General features: G+C 38.0%; 1 protein-coding gene across 2 annotated transcripts in view; it reads right to left on the bottom strand.

The window, feature by feature from the left end:
- Positions 1-19,135, bottom strand: part of SUCLG2 (succinate-CoA ligase GDP-forming subunit beta) — a 300,875-nt gene that overhangs the window by 109,675 nt on the left and 172,065 nt on the right. The window contains exons 7-10 of one of the 2 annotated variants that reach the window (XM_007984921.3): positions 17,166-17,262; positions 6,195-6,356; positions 3,865-4,007; positions 1,595-1,856 (exon numbers count right to left, since the gene is read on the bottom strand). In XM_007984921.3, coding sequence (XP_007983112.3) covers positions 1,635-1,856; positions 3,865-4,007; positions 6,195-6,356; positions 17,166-17,262 — 624 coding nt within the window. In that variant the 3' untranslated portion in view covers positions 1,595-1,634. Of the gene's footprint in view, positions 1-1,594; positions 1,857-3,864; positions 4,008-6,194; positions 6,357-17,165; positions 17,263-19,135 lie in introns of those variants that run through there. The other variant, XM_007984920.3, reaches the window with a different exon arrangement.

Genomic DNA, 19,135 nt, shown 5'->3' with positions numbered 1-19,135 from the left:
ACCAGTAAGTGGTAAAGACAATACTGGAACCCAGGCAGTTTGGCATGAGAATCCCACTAAGAGTCCCTTCCATTCTTCAACTTGTCCTTGGTGCTTAGGTAGCACATTTCTTCATAGATATTTCAAGGGCTTTGAAAATATGACTCAAAGTTGGATCTAAACCAGGAAGTACAATCAAATCCAATGAGGTGCCTTTACTAATGCCAATCATGTACTTTTGCTTTTCAAAACTAGGCCCTCAGAGAGCAAAAGATTTGTTTATCTTTGGCCAACAGAGTTGGGGTCACTGGGGAGATTCGTGCCAAGTGTCCTTTCCTTGTATTCACTTCACAAGATGTTTCATGTAAGTGAACACAAGGTGTTTTGTGTAAGTGAACGCAAACTTACACAAAAGTTTGTTACATTTGCTACACCTTTGGAATTCTAAGTTCAGAACTAAAATAGAAACCAGGGTATAATTTGGAAAACAAAAACCCAAGGATAACATTCTATACAGCGCTTTTCTTTTAAATGTCTTCCAATTCTTAACAGAAAACCACAAAACCCTACTTCTATTTCCTATTTTATATTATTTTTCCTCTTTTTGATTTAAAGAATACTAATGCTTAGAATTCTTTAAATCAAAATGATGAAGACCACCAGCAGAACAAACTCTATTACTTTTCTCTCATCTCAAGCTCAGCTGGAAGATAAGAGAATTATAAAATATTTAATGATACACTTCATATGAATTCAGTTCAGTAAGTGAGTTTATCTTGAAAAGACTCTTGTTTTATTCAGCTTGGTAGAGGAACTTCATTTCATATATACGATAAAAATAATAAGAAACACATTAGTTATAGAGATACTTGTGTTAGGTCCAAGTGAAAATCAGCATTTGGGTTAACAGTCAAGCAAAAGAAGTAACATTTTCCGCTCTATGACTGACATCATGAGTGGAAATATATGTCAACCTGTAATATTTTTATTCAATGACGTTGTGTTTACTAATCAACAGAATTATTTTGACATACTGCAAATAAGCAGTCGTTAACATCAGTTGATAAAAGTTTAACAAAAACTGGTGTTCTGTAATTTTGACTTTCTGTGTATTCAACTAACTAATCATTTTATCTAACAAGACACTCGATACCTTTGAAATAATTAGCTTTGGGCTCTCAGGAACCTCTACTTTTGGGCATGTGGACACGAAATAATTACTGCCAAAAACTACAGCCAGTTTCCTTGCAAAATCACATCAACTCATCTATACTATTTTTTAGGTTCTGTTCTCTAAATTTTGTGAAACGAAGCCAGGATTGAAAATACTCATTACATTTCTATGTTTTTTAACCGGTTTTGAAATTTCAAGATTTGGAAAAAGTACTGTGAGATGAGCTGTGCATTCATTTTCCTGATATAGCATGAGAAAAATAAAATAACTCCCACATACCTTTATCTACCCAAGATGACAGCTAATCTCAAAAAAAAGTTGAAATAATCCAAGCATTTGAAAATATTCCAGAAAGTCAAAATTTTGGAAGAGAATAGTTTTTTAAAAAGGAAAAAATGGCTCTGACAGTAATTTTTCCACTCTCCCTCCCCACCCTATAGGTTTTACAAAATTAAAATTTGAGGTGAGGCACTAAGAAAAGCTATTTCAGCGAAATCCAATGATTGTCCTGGTAGATTTCATCTTTCAAAGACTCTCTATTATTCTTTGCACAGAGTTTCAGCAGACGCTGGAAGTTCAGTATTTTATTACAGTTGTCTGTCCTCTGGGTACTTTGTGGTTCGAGCAGCTTAAGGAGCTGTGTCTCTTGGTATTTACAGATTTCAATTGGTTTGGGAATCTCTGGGAGGAAAATGATTCTTCCCTTAGAAAGCAGTAGGAAGAAAGAATAAGTGAATTAATACATGATTAGAGAGCCACTGATAGGTATTTCTACCAAACCAATGAAAACAAAGCGCTTATGTAAGTGGAAACATTGTTCTTTTGGCGAATACCTTCCTCATGGCTGGCTGCCTTCGAACTTCAATAACTTTGCTATTCCTGAATGGCACTGGAGAATTGAAAATAAGTGCTAATAATACCTTGCCGTCTGTTTTGTGAGTCAGAAGAAAAGATAAGCAAAAATATAAGGCCACCAACTATTTAAGTCATGAGAAAAACAGACAAGTGTACTACCAATATAAGACAAAATGTTATGCATGCAAAACAAAACAGGCTATTGCCAGTATATTTATTAATGGGAAGCTTCCATATTTAGTTCAGACCACATTTCATTTTTTAAAAATCTGGTATTATTTTCATTTATGATTTTCTTAGTAACGATTCAGATTTCCTACATCTTCAGATATTTTAGTAACCAACTCAATTTATTAGATACTCTAACAATATTGAGAAAATGATTCTCAAATAAAGTTTAGGCCAATTGTGATGGCACATGCCTGTAATTCCAGTGCTCTGAGAGCCTGAGGTAGGAGGATCACTTGAGGCCAGGAGTTTGAGACCAGCCTGAGCAACATGGCGAGACAAAAAATAAAAAAAAAAATTGGCCAGCCATGGTGGTGTGCACCTGTAGTCCTAGCTACTCAAGAGGCTGTGCGGGGAGGATAGCTTGGGTCCAGGAGATCGAGGCTATAGTGAGCTATGATCGCACCACAGCACTACGGTTTAGGTGACAGAAGGAGACCCTGTCTCTAAAAAAAGTAATTAAAAAAATAGAGAAAAAGTTTTATATCAAATTGTTGTGGCATATACGTACTTCACAGGCCTGTTAAAAGAATGAAATGAAAACCATGTACGCTAGTCTTTCAAAATATTTCGGTCTTTCTATGTAATAAGCATCTACCTAAACTACATTATAGTCAACTGAGTATCTACAGGTAAAACAAAGCATACTGATATTTAACTTGGTTACTAAACTAGCTGATTAAATATTAATTGAATGCCCACACTGCCCCTAGCATGGGTGTAGTAGCTACATTCTAGTCAGCTACCCTCAAGTTAAAAAGATGCACGTGAAGCAGCAATAGAAACTATGAAGCCAGGTACAGTTACTTGCTACTTAGTGCATATGTTACAAACTAATGGTCAGTGATAAAAATTAGAAAGCATACAAAAGAAGGTGGGGCCATTATTTCCCAGTGATATATGATCCTATAACCCTAAGATTTTTCAATATTTGGTAATACCTTCAGCATCTTTATGGAAGGAATCATAGTACACCTTCCCTCTAAATCATGTAAGCATAGGACCAGTCGCTTCTGTGTAAATTACCCAAATAAAGTTCATGCCAACCAATGTTTCCACTGGCACACTGTATCTTTTTTATTTCCTTCCACTTCTCAGGACTGTACACACAACCTCTGAAGTAAGATCCCAGGAGCTATTTATAAAGACTTTTACCCAAAACGAGAGTTAAATCATCATGTATTCCAATGCAATATAAGATAGAAGTTGCAGGCTGGGCGCCGTGGCTCATGCCCGTAATCTCAGCATTTTGGGAGGCTGAGGCGGGCGGATCACGAGGTCAGGAGTTCGACCAGCCTGACCAGCATGGAGAAACCTCGTCTCTACTAAAAATACAAAAATTAGCTGGGCGTGGTGGCATGCACCTGTAATCCCAGCAACTCAAGAGGCTGAGGAAGGAGAATCGCTTGAACCCAGGAGATAGAGGGTTCAGTGAGCCAAGATCTCATGCCACTGTACTTGAGCCTGGGCAACAGAGGGAGACGCCATCTCAAAAAAAAGATAGAAGTTGCATCTGGGGCTGCAAAGGACACATATTGACTTATCAACTCTCACCAGGAAGAACAAGTAAGCTCTTGACGGTAAGAAATTGAACTGACATATAATCTCCCTACAAAAAGAAAGGTTACCTTAGGATCAGCTGTGAGCAATTTGAATGCTTGATATACTTGAGCTTCCTTTACACCACCTCCAAGATCCAAGAAGTTGGCTGGCTTCCCACCATTAAGGAAAATGATATCACAAGTAGCCATGGCTAGCCCAGCACCATTCACTGTGAAATGCAAATGGGACACAAGACAGGCTAAATTTAGCAACATGAAATGGTCCATAAACATTTTCCCTCCCCCATATTGCCAAGAGAGAACTCTGTTATTGCCAGGCCAATTTATGTCCTGTTTGGAATTCCATTAAACCAGATTAGTGCATAGACTTTTAGGATAAAGAATCAGGACGTGTATATGCAAACAATGAAGCAAAAAAGACTTGGGAATGAGGAACACGATGTATTGGGAAGTTAAATCAATCTGGGAAACAGAAAGAAGGAAAGCTTTAAGTAAGTAACCGATTTGGGCCAGTAGTAAAGAAGGAAGTTTTAGGTTCTGGAAAGTGTAAGCTTAAGAGAATCAGGAGGCAGAGAAACAAGCTATGAGAAGTTGCTAGGGCCTATGAATTACATTCTTTTTAATATACTTTAAGAAACAGCGAATGAAGAATGGAATTCTCTTAATGTTTTGCTTGCTGAGAATACGCTCCTCTGAATGTGGCATCTCTGGGATTGAAGTACAGGGGTCCCAACTTCAGTGGGATTTTATACCTTTTTACACTTAGTACAGTCATGCATGTTTATATAATGTTACCTGGATAAACTTAGAAACAAATGAACAAATGACAGCACAAAAACAATATTCCTATCCCCTTGTTCTTTTTTCAAATTAACATAAGCAATGCTCACTAGCAACCCAATCGTTAAAACTGGAACCAAAATGTGCCAACATCTTAGGAGCCCTTCTTAAGAAAGTAGGTGAAGAGTTTTAACATCAAAATTCTTGTTTTCCAGGGCTAAGTTTTATTGATCAATTACACTTATTTTGCTTCTTAAGCTTAATGATATAAAATTACTTTCCTCAAGATAGAAAAAAAAAAAATCTCCTGAACACAGCAGAAACTCACATTTTTCTGACCCTCCAATTCCCTAGAAGAGCCTATGAACTGTGACTAATTAAATTTGGAGTAACTCAAATAAAAATGGTTTATACAGAATCTTAAAACAATTTGAAATGCGTAAATCATAGATGTTGAGGCTGCTACGTGGTCAAACCATGCACATTCCTACAGAGGCTATAAATAATCTGTATTTAATTTGTTTTAAACCCATATACATTTCCCCTTTCTAAATGCCTACAAATACTGAGAGTGCATTAGCTTATCAGGATCAGAATGATGTGAGTGATCTGGTACATTATAGTTATTGCGCCAATACAAAGCAAGAGCTTTTGGTATCACTTGTAATTGGATGTCATTTTCTATTGTACTGAACAGCAAACTCTTGGATGAGGTCTTTTCAGTTCTGAATATAATGATATTGTTGGTTTAATGAGCTACAAATCATTTTTATTTTAATTCCATTAAGATTAAGACCTCAGTTTCCAGTACAATGAATTGATTCTACCAGAAACACAGTCTTGTGCAATTAAGTCAGAAGCGTATAAATCTGAGCACTATAAGCTGTGAACAATAATAGAAGCTGTACTGCCTCTATAGCCTCATTCTTATCTCAGCTGGAGAAGCCATTTTCACAAATTTAGATGAGTGTGATGAAATCAATTGTTTTATTAATAAACTAGCATAATGGATTAACCATTTTATCATTTGGTTATCACAGAATCTGAAACTTTAGTAAAGTGATTAAAGTGTATGTCCTCTTCTATTTCCTCTGATAAAGGAATTTTGTTTTAAACCTAAATTTCAGAAGAGTTCTAGCATATTAATACTGAGTTGAGCAGCAAAGGTTCTAATTTTTTACTAAGCAAAGTTTAACTGAGATGTTTTAAGTCAGTAGTTCTCAACTGGGGTGATTTTTGTATACCACAGTCATTTGGAACTGTCTGAAGACTTTCATTTTAATTTATTGATTTACATGGGTTTACCTGTCATCACAACTGGTGGTTGTTACTAGTATCTAGAGGTTAGGATGCTAAACATCTTATGATGTACAGGATAGCAAAGAATTATCCCACCCAAACTCTCAATAGTGCAAGAGTTGAGAAATTCTGCTTTAACCCAGTAACCATTAATCAAAACAAACTTTGAGAAGAAACTTGGATTGTTTCCTACGACCTTTCAGCTACAAAAAAACTTGTATGCTTACTTCTTCTTGGTAAATGACATTTCAGAAATCAAGGGTTCCTAAATTCTATAAAAATCCACAAAGCATTCTTTTGATATAACTGCTTCTTACCAAAGCAGGCAATGTTCCCATCTAGTCCTATGTATTTTAGATCATATTTGGCAGCTTCATTTTCAATGGGCTCATTCTCGGATTTGTCGTCCATAGCAAATATGTCTTTTTGTCGGAATTCTGCGTTGTCATCGAAGTTTATCTTGGCATCAAAACAGACAACTAAATAAAGAAGAAAACAATCATACTTGAATATCTCTTGAGGATCTATAAATTAAGTTCTTCAGGCTGGTAGGTACAAGAGAAGGGAAAGTAAGTGCTGTCATTTTTTTTCTCATGCTACAGGCAGGAGTGGCTACTGTGGCTTTCTTGACCTTTAAATTTTAGGGTTTGGTCCCTGTTGTCAAGGGACTTACGTTCTAGTAAAGAACATAGTAATTTGTATCTGTTGTTCTCATTTCAATAGAATAACAACAAAAGTTGCCATCAATCATCAAAAGTTACAGACTGGCACAGCTTCATAGATACAGCTTTGATTCATCATTTTTATTATATATTTTTAGTATTTAACCACTAATTATCACCTTTCTCTTCTATGCAAAGAGAGACTAAACAATACTATTAATTATTTTGTCCTCTTTTGTCCTTTTCTTGATACGGTGAATTGAAATTTTTATTGAATCAGTATCCTCTCTAGTATTTCCAAAAGATTTAGTGGAAAGAATGCCAGGCTAGAATCACTCGATCTTTATTTGATCCTTAAGTAACTCTGTAACATATATTAAAAATACAAATTGTATACACGTGACTCTTGAACAACATGGGTTTGAACTGTGAGGGTCCACTTATAGGTGGTTTTTATTCTCAAAATGTAAAGCCCAAGAGGGTTGACTTTTCACATACGCGGGCTCTGCAGGACCAACTGCAGGAATTGAGTATGAATGAAGTTTGGTATATTTGAGATTCCTGGAACCGATTCCCTGCATATACTGAGGGACAACTGTATTTAAAACATACAACATCATGTTTTGATATACACCTAACACAGTGAAATAATTAAACACAGTGAAATGATTACTATACTGAAGCAAATTAACACATCCATCTTCTCATATAGTTTTTGGTTTTTGTTTTTGGTGTGGGAGAGCACTTGAAATATATTCTTTTAGCAATTTCCAGCATACATTACTAACTCTGCAACCTTGATAAAATAACCTAGTTCTTCTCTGGGCCTTGGTTTTTTAATTGGAAAAAATGGGAGTAACAATCCTTAAAACTAGGGCCATGCCCTTGATCTGTGCAGGACCATCTTTATTTTTTTTTGAGACGGAGTTTCGCTCATTGCCCAGGCTGGAGTGCAGTAGCGCGATCTCGGCTCACCACAACCACTGCCTCCCGGGTTCAAGCAATTCTCCTACCTCCTCCTCCCAAGTAACTGGGATTACAGGCACGCGTCACCACACCCGGCTAAATTTTTTATTTTTAATTTTTAGCAGAGATGGGTTTCTCCATGTTGGCCAGCCTGGTCTTGAACTCCTGACCTCAGGTGATCTGCCCACCTTGGCCTCCCAAAGTGCTGGGATTACAGGCATGAGCCACCGCGCCTGGCCTGTGCAGGACCATCTTATGGCACTTCAGATTCAAGTTATAAGACACGAAAATACCAAGACTGGTCAGTTACAATGCCAGGATGCCAGGCATTATTGCACAATTGTCTCCAGCTTCTGGTGCTGGTGGAAATCTCCTGGACCCTGCAAAACTCATTCCATGATAGAAATAGACTACAGGGCACTTTCCTTGATTTACAGCTCTCCTATACATACAATCAGGGAGAGACTGCAGCGGAGAGGGTGGCATTATTTGTGTCTGAGTTCTGACCCCTTTTATTATCTCTCTTAGTGTAGAAATTAGTGTTCTGTGATGACATGTCATCCCAATGGTTTTTTGTTTGTTTTGGAGATGGAGTGTCACTCTGTTACCCAGGCTGGAGTGCAGTGGCGCAATCTTGGCTCACTGCAACCTCCGCCTCCCGGGTTCAAGCGATTCGCCTGCCTCAGCCTCCTGAGTAGTCGGGACTACAGGCGCCCGCCACCACGCCCAGCTAATTTTTTATATTTTTAGTAGAGACGGGGTTTCATCATGTTAGCCAGGATGGTCTCGATCTACTGACCTTGTGATCCGCCCACCTCAGCCTCCCAAAGTGCTGGGATTACAGGTGTGAGCCACTGCGCCCGGCCAATGTTCTTTTACTTAACTTGGGATATTGATAGCCAGGAATCTTTGACCAATAATTTATAGATACTACCTATTCTCCTCCAGCATTGCTGACAGGCACCTGACTCTTGAAAGGGAAACAGCCGCAGAGCACTTCTCACTTACTGAAAAGCAGTGGCTATAATCTCCTAATTCTACTTGCTTCTTATGAAAATAAAACATGGCTGTATATGGCATCTTGGCATTAGAGACCCTACGTAGAGGGTTTTCTCCGAGGGTTTTCCTACCACAATATTCAAGCACTCTGATACAAATCTGTGTATCTGTGTAGACCGGCATACTAACATCTAAGAATGCTTGTTATAAGTATATACACAGACCACACATGACTTAAAGTAGCATTGAGTGACAAGAGAGAAACTTATATGGAAGTTAATATCTGTTTAAATCCTTAGTCTTGCCCCAAAATGCCCAACCACTTTGTCCACACACTGTGAATAGCTGGAGTGAATGAGTAATTACTTTCCAGAATATGGAAAGCTTAATGACAGAATCCTACAATTACTAAAGGAATTGGCCAATATTCTCTGCTTGCTACAGTGGAATTTTCTCAGCAGTTAATGACCAGCATAATAATCAATAAAAAAGCAACTTCATACTTGGCTTTCCACTAGGTTTATAAATACATTCTAATTAATTTATTAGTAATTTTAGCTCCCCAATTACTCATTGGCAAGACTACTTATAACTGACACCTTCAAAATGAATGGACAAAGGTTATTAAATTGACTTCCTAAGGGAAGAGTTTCAAATAAAGGCATTCTTGGTTGAGATCAATAATCAAGTAAATCAAAAGAGTTTCAAGCTGACCTTTGCTCCTTACAAGGACTATAGTTACAAGCTGCTTCAGAGAGAGAATAATTAATGGGTATGTACGCAAAGTTCAAAAGGCAATCCCAACTAAATGCCTGCAAAGCTAGATTTTCAGAGGATGCTTTTCTGTGGTATGACGTTCTCTCTAGGGAACCATCTTGACAGAACTTTGCAGTTAATGCAGAGCTCCAAGACGGTGATGATGAGATAAAAGGGGTGTATATCTACAATGGTCCTGGGCCAATTGTTAGCTCTCTGTAGAGAAAACTAAACAACCTAATTGGATCATTGCATGTATGTCTAAGTGTTTTGGGAAGTTAAAAACACTACCTAAATAGGAAGTAATTTATTTAGAGGACTTAAGAGCTAAGAAAGGGGATTCTAATTAAACTGCCACCCTCAAGACCTAAGTCTTTATTTAGTGGGTAAGGGATGAAAAACTTTAAGGATGTAAAGGGATTCTTTTAGACACATTTGTTACACCTGTTTTATATTTTAAAAGTAGACTGTGGTAGTGTGATTTATAATAAGAAATATATTATTTTGGTCTTCATCCCTAATTCCTGGCACAGAGCTCTAAAACCCTTTTGACTTCCTAAGCAATAGGGGTTCCAAGAGAATCTTGTGTTCTAACATTTTGCCTTTGACCCTGATTCCTGATGCAGAGCTCCTAATCCCTTGGAATTTTCTGGGAGATAGGAGAGTCTTTTGTTCTACTAAGGTAAGTCTTGGTACAGGCTTCTATATGGGGCTGGTCGCCATAAAGACCAAACTATGATTAGAAGCTTGGAAATTTCAGCCCCACCTCCATGCTCCAGAAAGAATAATGGATCATCCCTATGTAATGAAGCCTCCATAAAAATTTCTCAGCTCCAGGGGATTGGAGAGCTTACAGGTTGCCAAACACAGGGAGGTGCTACAGGGTGGCTCACCTGTGGAGTATAGGGAAGCTTGTCACCCCTTCATGCATACCCTGCCCTATTTACCTCTTCATCTGGTTGTTCATTTGTATCATTTAAAATATCCTTTCTAAAAAACTAAAATAAAAAATAAAATAACCTTTATAATAAATCAGCAGTAGTAAGTAAAGTGCTTCCCTGGGTTCTGAGAGCCTTTCTAGTAAATGATGGGGCACGTGGAGAGAGTCCTAAGAACCCCCTATTTATAGCTGGCTCATCAGAAGTACCAGAGGCTTGGTCTTACAACTGACATCTAAAGTGAAGTCAGTCCCATAAGACTGACCCCTTAACCTATAGGATCTGTTCCAGATAGATAGTGAAAGAACTGAATTGAATCGTAGGATACCTAGCTAGTGTCAGAGATTAGTCAGTGTTGGAAAAACTCACATATCTGGTCCAAGAAGTGTTCTTCTGTGTTGAGAATTTGGTAGGAGAAAAATGTTTGTTTTTCCCATTACACATAGTTCCAAACAAAGTGCTTTCCTGTCTTACCATCTACAATGTTGTACCATCTAAATGCTTTTCCTTGAACTCGACCACTTAATGTAGACTGGCATCAAAAATACCAGGGTATAAATGACAACTCTTGGCACTTTTTAGCCAGCCATCCCTCAGCACATTAACTTCTCTTAAACCCAAGCCTTGTCTATACAATGGGGATCAGAGTATGTTCTACTCTAGGTGTTGGTGGTAGGAGAGATTGTATGCAAAGTGCTTAGCTTCCTAGACAGTGGGTCCTAGCAGGTTATTAGATGACCACACCACCCTTTGATATGCACATGCTTTTTTATACTTAAGAGCTTCTCATTACTGCAGCCCAGGCTACAGAACTCTCCTCTCTTCCTAACAATAAAAGTTATCTGTTCCTTTATAATATGAGATTTCTGTTTAAAGCAAATCTAAGCAAATGTCAGCCATATTTTACGCATGTACAGGTTACCCATGGTTTTCAATAAAAAGCCATCTTCTGAATAAATAAGAATTTTCCCAAAGGAAGAATATTAATAGTTGGCATTTTAGGTATCATAAATAGTAGAAAACAAGATTTTTGCCTAAAAGATGAGGGTAAAACAGGCTGTTGGTGACTCTCAAATGATATCACACCTGTGCATAAGGCCAAGGCTAAAGATTAGTACAGAGCAGCTCCAAATGAAGATCTAAGCCAAGGGTAGCAAACTAAGACCCTCAAGCCAGCCCTGTTTTTATGGATAACAGATTGGAACACAGCCTTGTTCATATTGCCTATGGCTGCCTTCCCAAGACAAAAGCAGAGGTGAGTAGTTGCAATAGAGGCTGTATGGCCCGCAAACCCCCAAATATTTACTAACTGGTCCTTGACAGAAAAAGTTTACCAATCCCTGCTAAGTCACAATTCTCACACTTGTATCCACTTGTGTTAACCAAGTTATAGATACACAGGTATCATGTTTTATAGTGAAGGAGAAACTTAGAAAAAGTGCATTCCATTAACATGAAAACCAAAAAAAAAAAAGTAAAATAACAAACAAAGAAATAAAAACCTGTGGCTACACAAAAGGAGTAGATTAATCCTTGAATACTAACTGATTCTTAGATGCTTATTTCCCCCTGTAAGACCCTTCTAAATGCACTGCTTGAACTGATCTGTTAAAAATGGATTGATGTCTTTGTCAACAGCAGGGCAATAAAATAAACTTGCCTGCTTAAACCCTTAGCTTTCTCATTTAGTAAAACAACAAACAATACAAAATACATTTTCAGAGGTGCTGCGCTTGGTCCGGACCTTAAGATTTTCAATGTCATATTAATGAAACCTCAATTCTATAGAAAATTCATCTTGAACAAAGGCCGTTTTTTATACAAAGTGGGTGAAAGAAACATACCTATTAATATTTATAAAACAATTTTCACCATCAAAAGCACATTGTTACATGCTTGATAGATTATACAAATGAATTTTCGTTCTGAACAAATACCAAAGAAAGCTGTGGTACTTATATGCATAGGGTGTTTCGTTGTTTTGTTTAGTAGTGTGAGATTCTGTGAGCTGCTAATTCAACAATCTTGATGGAAAACATGACTGGCAGTTAGAGGCCTCTGACCCTAGAATTTTAACAGAAGAATGTGTCACAGAATTAAACAAAAGAAAAACAGATTTCAGAGGGGAAACTTACACATAAAAGAAACATAAAAACAGCAGGAAATAAGACTGTCATAATTAGTTTGAAAAATAATGTCTTCAAGCAATGTACTGCGTTTGATTTGTGATAAATAACCATAATGTGCTATTGAAACACGTCTTGCCAAAATGGCCTTAAAATGCTGATACTTTCAAATTAGTCCCACTTTCCATTAAATATTGATGTTCTGAGAGTTGTATACTTTTTAGAACTTTTTTTTTACTGGCTGTGAAAAGAGAAAATAGATATGGGGTGGTTAGGGGGGTTAGTGGAGGTAGAGAACCGAAAATGTTCTTGAAAATAGTCTTGTGTATAAAGAGAGAAACAGAGAAACACCCACCAACAACATGGGCACTTGCTAACAAGAAGCAACAGGGTAGTTATTTAGGGAAATCAATCTGAAAAAAGAAAGGAATTTGATGTGCCAGTTAACTGTGGATCACCCAGCTTTAATTCTCATGAAATCTTAGCCAGATAGTCACTGCTTCAAATTGGATCTCATTTCTTTGGCCCAATGAATGAATTTCAGCTTCCAACTGATGAAGATGCCCTAAAGCAGAAATTCTTAATCTCTAGACTATGGACAGATTGGGTGAGGTCATTCTCTGTGAACAGGGAATGTAGTATTGTGTATTGTAGTTTAGCGTCATACATGCCAATAGCACAGCCTCCAAGTTGTGACGACTAAAAATGTTCCCTGGGGAACAAAATGCCCACCCTTCCCATGGAGTACAACTTGCTTTAAAGACATCAGAGAAAGGAGTCTGTGTACAGATAGAGCTGGCTGAAGGTGGGAAGAAATATGACATGAAATCTTACAGTGGCTAGCAAAATGAATGAATGAATACATGAATGGGCAGGTAGATAAATAAATAATGATAAAACATTGCTTCTTGCTTGGCTACAGAATTAATAAATGAATTGGCACTGCATTTGGACAAACAAGGAAAATAACAATTAATTTCTATTGACTATTTAAGTAACAGTTTATTTTTGTTTCAATAAGGTTCCATCTTTCTGGTAGGTATGTTTTGACTCAGTGTCCCTTCTTCCATTAAGAAACTGTATGTCTCCTATACCATATGATTCTTGCTCAGTGGCTGGCATGGGCATAGACATATGATCCAAGCAGGGCCAATCAGAATCATTTGAAGGGATTTAGTGGGCTGCTGAGGGACAGTTATGGAGCACTGGGAGACATCTTTGCTGCCAGCTTCTGAGAGCCTTGCTGAGAAAGAAGCCAATTTGGAGGGAAGCAGGGCTGGAGAACCAGCAAATCCCTGATTCTCTTCAGGCCTTAAGCCAGTCCACACCTTAGACTTCCCTGTTACAGGAATATAACTTTTTAACAAAAACAAAGCTAATATAGGTTCCTGTCATTAGCAACCATTATAATCCTAGCTAAGAGTCACTAAACTACATTGCAGTTAGTAGTGTCAAATTATATTTTTTGAATCAGATTATTAATCACATAGGAAAAAAGAGTTCTTGGACTGCAGTTCTTTCTCCATGTCAAAAATTCCCTATGGGTGACTTAGTAGCATAGATATTATCAAGGCCCTTGTTCTTCACTCAACAGGGCATCACTTGCTGTACAACTATATGAACAATAATCTGAATTATTAAAAATAGCACTCACTGACCAATGGAAGGCCAAAAAAATTTTCCTACAAAGAGGTGGGTACAGGCCGGGTGCAGTGGCTCACACCTATAATCCCAGCACTTTGGGAGGCCGAGGCGGGTGGATCACCTGGGGTCAGGAGTTGGAGACCAGCCTGGCCAATGTGGTGAAACCCCATCTCTACTAAAAATACAAAAATTAGCTGGGTGCGGTGGCAGGCACCTATAATCCCAGATACTCGGAAGGCTGAGGCAGGAGAATCACTTGGACTCAGGAGGTGGAAGTTGCAGTTTGCTTAGGCTGCACCACTGCACTCCAGTCTGGGCGACAGAGACCCTGTCTCAAAAAAAAAAAGAAAAAGAAACAACAACAACAACAACAACAACAAAGAGCTGGTGCAATGTGATGCTGAGCTCCTTAAACTTTTAAATTTAAAGAATAATTATTAAATCAAAGTTTCAATGTGGAAATTTTAATGTGAAATGTTCTGCTACTACTGATCTAAACAGAAATAACGAATACTCAGATTATAAATATTAAGATTATCAATATTGCTAAAATATAAATGACTGCTTTTACAGCTTCTAAATAAAAGATAGCTTTAGGGAATTGTGATAATGATGAAGATCAATTTGTACATTTGGTCATTAATCACCATTTCCTAATTGGGTTTAATTTGACTACTGCTCATTAGAGTTATAAACCAACATACTCATTTAATTGTGATTATAATTCAATCGCTGAACTTTATAGTACTATGAACAAATTAATAACGAAAGATAATTTTGCTCTTAAAAATATCACATAAGACTTATGTTTTAATGAACTGTATATAAAGAATGTTTTATGATGATTCCCTTAAAAAAAAAAAACTCAAGACTCTTCCATTCTCTTAATAATTAAAAATCAAACTTCAGACTCATGACGTTTTGTAAACACACTCTCAGAAAAGGTTTCCATACCTCTGTTCCCTGAAGCCAGAACACAGCTTGTGACTGCTTCCCAAAGGGTTGAATAAAAAATGTATTGCAGCCATTTTTATCCCACTCCATAGCTACAGCTGAATTTCCATTTTTCTTAATATGAAGCAAACAGGCTGCTTGTGTATACTAGTTTAAAAAGCAATATATGACCTTTAAGAACTTTTGTTAAGCCTCTGCCTTCATTTCTTGGACTTAATTATCAACATGAATTCTGACTGGTATTCCCTGCCAAACTGGAGACTACTTCTAGGTCATGTCCATGAAAGCAAATAAGTAGTTTAAACGGAAGAAAGTAGAAAAAAGGCAGGTAGCTGCAGTTGAGTCTGGAGAATCAGAATCAACATGCATGCTGGACTCAGAGGGACATGGGTTCAAATCCCAGCTTCTGTAACTTCTGACTGGCCCCTGGGACAGTTACAATGGTTTTTCAACCCTCTATAAAATGGGGATAACAACTCCTAAATTTTCAGGGTTGTGGTAAACAATATGAAAGAATATAGGTATAAGCTTATCACAGTGCCTGGCATATAAGCTCAAGAAACAGCTTCTTCCCCTTCCTTTCTTCGCTTTATAAAATACTCACAATTTTATAGCCATAGCAACTTTTTAAAAAAGCATTTATGAATAAAGGTGGCTTGTTTATAAATGACCAAGCACAGATTTATGTCAGATGGTCATCTGTATAAATCATGAAATATATTATTTTCAATGGCTTCCTAAACATAAAATCTTTGCTTGTTCTTGTCTAAAATCTATACCATTCCTGGGCTACTCTGAGACTACCTGAGAAGAGGAATTTCATTTTATGAATGTTAGGGACTAGCCTATTTTGTATCTGATACTGCATGCTTACTCATATATGATCTCATCTTATTTTTTCACAACACTCTATGAGCTAGGCATCATTGCTACCACTTATTTGATTGAAAAAAAAAAAAAAAAAAAAAGACCTGAAACTTAGGCAGGCTAAGTAACTTGCCCAGATCTGTAGCCAAAACATGGCAGATACAAAATTTATACTTAGGCCTCTCTGGGTTTCAAAGAAATAATAGCGTAGTTTCACTGAGTCTAGCTACAGAATCTCTGAAACTGAAATGTGCTAAGGAGAAAATATTGTCTCATCCGCCTTGGTCCAAAAGTTGATGTGTTTACACATAATGATTCACCCCAGTTACCAATTCAATGCAAATTCCTCTTTACTGACTGTAACATGCTAGACAACATGCAAGACACTGGAGGTGAAATGTACTAAAAAAGAGAAGTTCATGGGGCTTACAGTCTGGTATCCCTATCCTATCCACCTGCTATTCCACAGTTTTGATAGCAAAAGCTTGTGAATGTGTGTGTGGAACTCCACTTTACCCCTTACCACACATGCATTCACAAGTTTTCGCTACCATATTAATAAGAACTTATGGAATATTTGCTGTATGCAAGAAACAGTGCCATGGTGGTAGGTACTGAGATATAAAAGAGTTATTTATACTCTATAAGTACCTGATGGATAGGAGGAACCTTCACCACAAAAATGCCACCTACTACTGCCTGAAGCAGAAACTGCTGTCCAAGTAAGGTGAAAGAGCTCAACTGGGGGGGACTTGGGGTTTTACCAAGGTGATATAAATCCAGCCCAGAACACAAAGTGAAATTATATACAGATTTAGGCAAACTAAAGACATTCAAAAAGTTCCAGTTCCATAAAGGCACATGCGTTCATTATACCCAAGTGTGTGGCTCCCATTTCTACACAAACCTTTACCTTAGTAGCAGCAGTGATAGGCCGAAAAAAATAAGGTGGAGAGAAAGATGTGAACGAATGTTTCTTCTCTTTTAATTTATTATTATTATTATTATTTGTAGAGACAGGGTCTCAATATGTTACCCAGGCTGGTCTCAAAGTCTTGGCCTCAAGTGATCCTCTTGTCTTGTCCTCCCAAAGTGCTGGGATTTCAGGCATGAGCCACCACACCAAGCCCGAATGTTTTTAAGTAAAACAAGCAGTAGCTTTAGTAGCTTCCTTAGAGCCCTGGCATTTGGCTACAAACAAACCTAAGTGCTGAAATGTTCAACTGCATCATGGGAGCATTTCAAACTATGGCAGAAATTAAATTACTGTAAGAAATTTATGCAAAGCTGCTGCTACAGTCTTTTGTGCAATTTATAGTTTGCATAAATAATTATAATACATTCATTTGTTTTCTCAATTCTTTTTTTTTTCTTACCTTGTCCTTCTGGAGTTTCACCAAAGGGATTCACTTCCACCTGAGTAGCATCAATTTTCAGGAAGAGATTATACAGCTTCGTAATTTGATCTGCAGCCTAAATGTGATCAAGTGAAATGGAATTACACCAAAGCGGTAAAAGAAAATTTATTTTGCTGGATTAATGAAACCTTTAAAATAGTAAGTTATGTCTTTATTTTCAGTTAGGTTTTCTGAAGGGAAAAACAGAAAAACATAATTATTTTAATTTCCACTGCTATTCATTAAAAGGAATTGCTCAACTCTCCTCCAGACACCAGAAGAGACCATTATCAAGAAAACAAAATATTTTCAGTACGGCCTAAAACGTTGTTAATCTTTTTGTAAATTATCATGTCTCTATTAGCAGAGTTATGCTGCAATATAAGCTACAATCATTAATACAAACAAGTTCCATTTAAGTAAAAGGTAAACATGATTTTGAGAGTTTATAATGACTAGATTTTCCTTATTGTGCTGAAATAAAAGTTATTATATTAATCAATCCAACCCATAATCTGTGAAACAACAATTACTGAGTGTCTAACGAAAATTGTTGTAAAACAGGAAGATGAAAGTGCTCAATAGTGTAGTCACTGAACAGCACAATTCAAACTGAAAATAGCTTGTCCCAAAGGCATTAACCACAAAGGGCAAGAATATCCAAGGTTGCCCTGTTATGCCCTGACTTCATTTTTCTCACTCTGCTTGAAATTCGCTCATTCATTCATTCTTTTCAACCAACATTTCTTCACTGCCTATGACACAGCTAGCTGGTATCCTGAGAGCTGGCGCTAGAAATGAGAACATGAATGAGCCATGCCCGCACCCTAGAAAGCTCCTGTCAATAACGAAAGGAGCATGTGATGCACAGAGCAAGAGGGTCGATCATGGAGAAGAATTAGGTATCAGTCTCATTCCCGGCTCCATTTTCCAAGCCAAAGTTTTCCCACTGCCACATTTCACTCATTGTGCCAGCCTTGGATCATTTGCAGCAGATCCATTTTCAGTTCTCCAACTCTACTCTGTATATCAGGGAAGCTGACGCTTACAGGCTAAGTTTTCTATGTTCCTGGGTCAGCTGGTTTCCAGCTGGGGCCAGCCAATGAGAAGCAGCGGTGAGAGATGGAGGTGGGAAGAAGGGAAGAACCAGGGTACTTCCACTCCTCTCTTTCTATCTGGGCAGCACTTCCTCCTCTGGCTCTTGCTCCCACTGGAGAAGCCCACCAGGGTTCTAGCTTCTGTATCTAAAGTCCAGTAACACCGCTGCCTCATTTTTGTTCCTGGAGCATGCGGATGGATATGCTCTAGGTTGCCTTTCCGTCCACTCTTGACGGAGTCTCGCTCTGTCGCCCAGGATGAAGTGCAGTGGCGGGATCTCGGCTCACTGCAACCTCTGCCTCCCAGGTCCACGCCATTCTCCTGCCTTAGCCTCCCGAGTAGCCGGGACTGCAGGCGCCCGCCACCACGCCTGGCTAATTGTTTCTATTTTTAGTACAGACAGGGTTCCACCGTATTAGCCAGGATGGTCTCGATCTCCTGACCTCGTGATCCACCCGCCTCGGCCTCCCAAAGAGCTGGAATTACAGGCGTGAGCCACTGCGGCCGGCCCTGTCCACTTTTAAACTACTCAGCTCTTGCAGCACCTATGAACGCATCCCTAAAGTAAATCCCCGCTGGTGTAAATATTGCAGGTGGTTCCAGATTTGACTGAAGAACTCCAGATTTAATTCATGCTATGTTAATGTATTTTATGTTTACCTACAAACATCTTTAAATCCAAATTTGAGGCCCAGTAGATATAAAAGAACCCACATAACGAGTATGATTACATATTTTTAATAGTAAATATTTGTATGGGTAGATAACACATGTATATGATACAAAATTCCCGAAGAACTTAAGGGTTTTCCCTGATTGTACCATTCAACCACACAGGCTCCCAGTGGCAG

This window comes from Chlorocebus sabaeus, chromosome 22 (assembly GCF_047675955.1).
Source record: "Chlorocebus sabaeus isolate Y175 chromosome 22, mChlSab1.0.hap1, whole genome shotgun sequence".
Lineage (NCBI taxonomy): Eukaryota > Metazoa > Chordata > Mammalia > Primates > Cercopithecidae > Chlorocebus > Chlorocebus sabaeus.
Note: the sequence above shows the minus strand (reverse complement) of the source record. Positions and strands in the feature narration are given on the sequence as shown.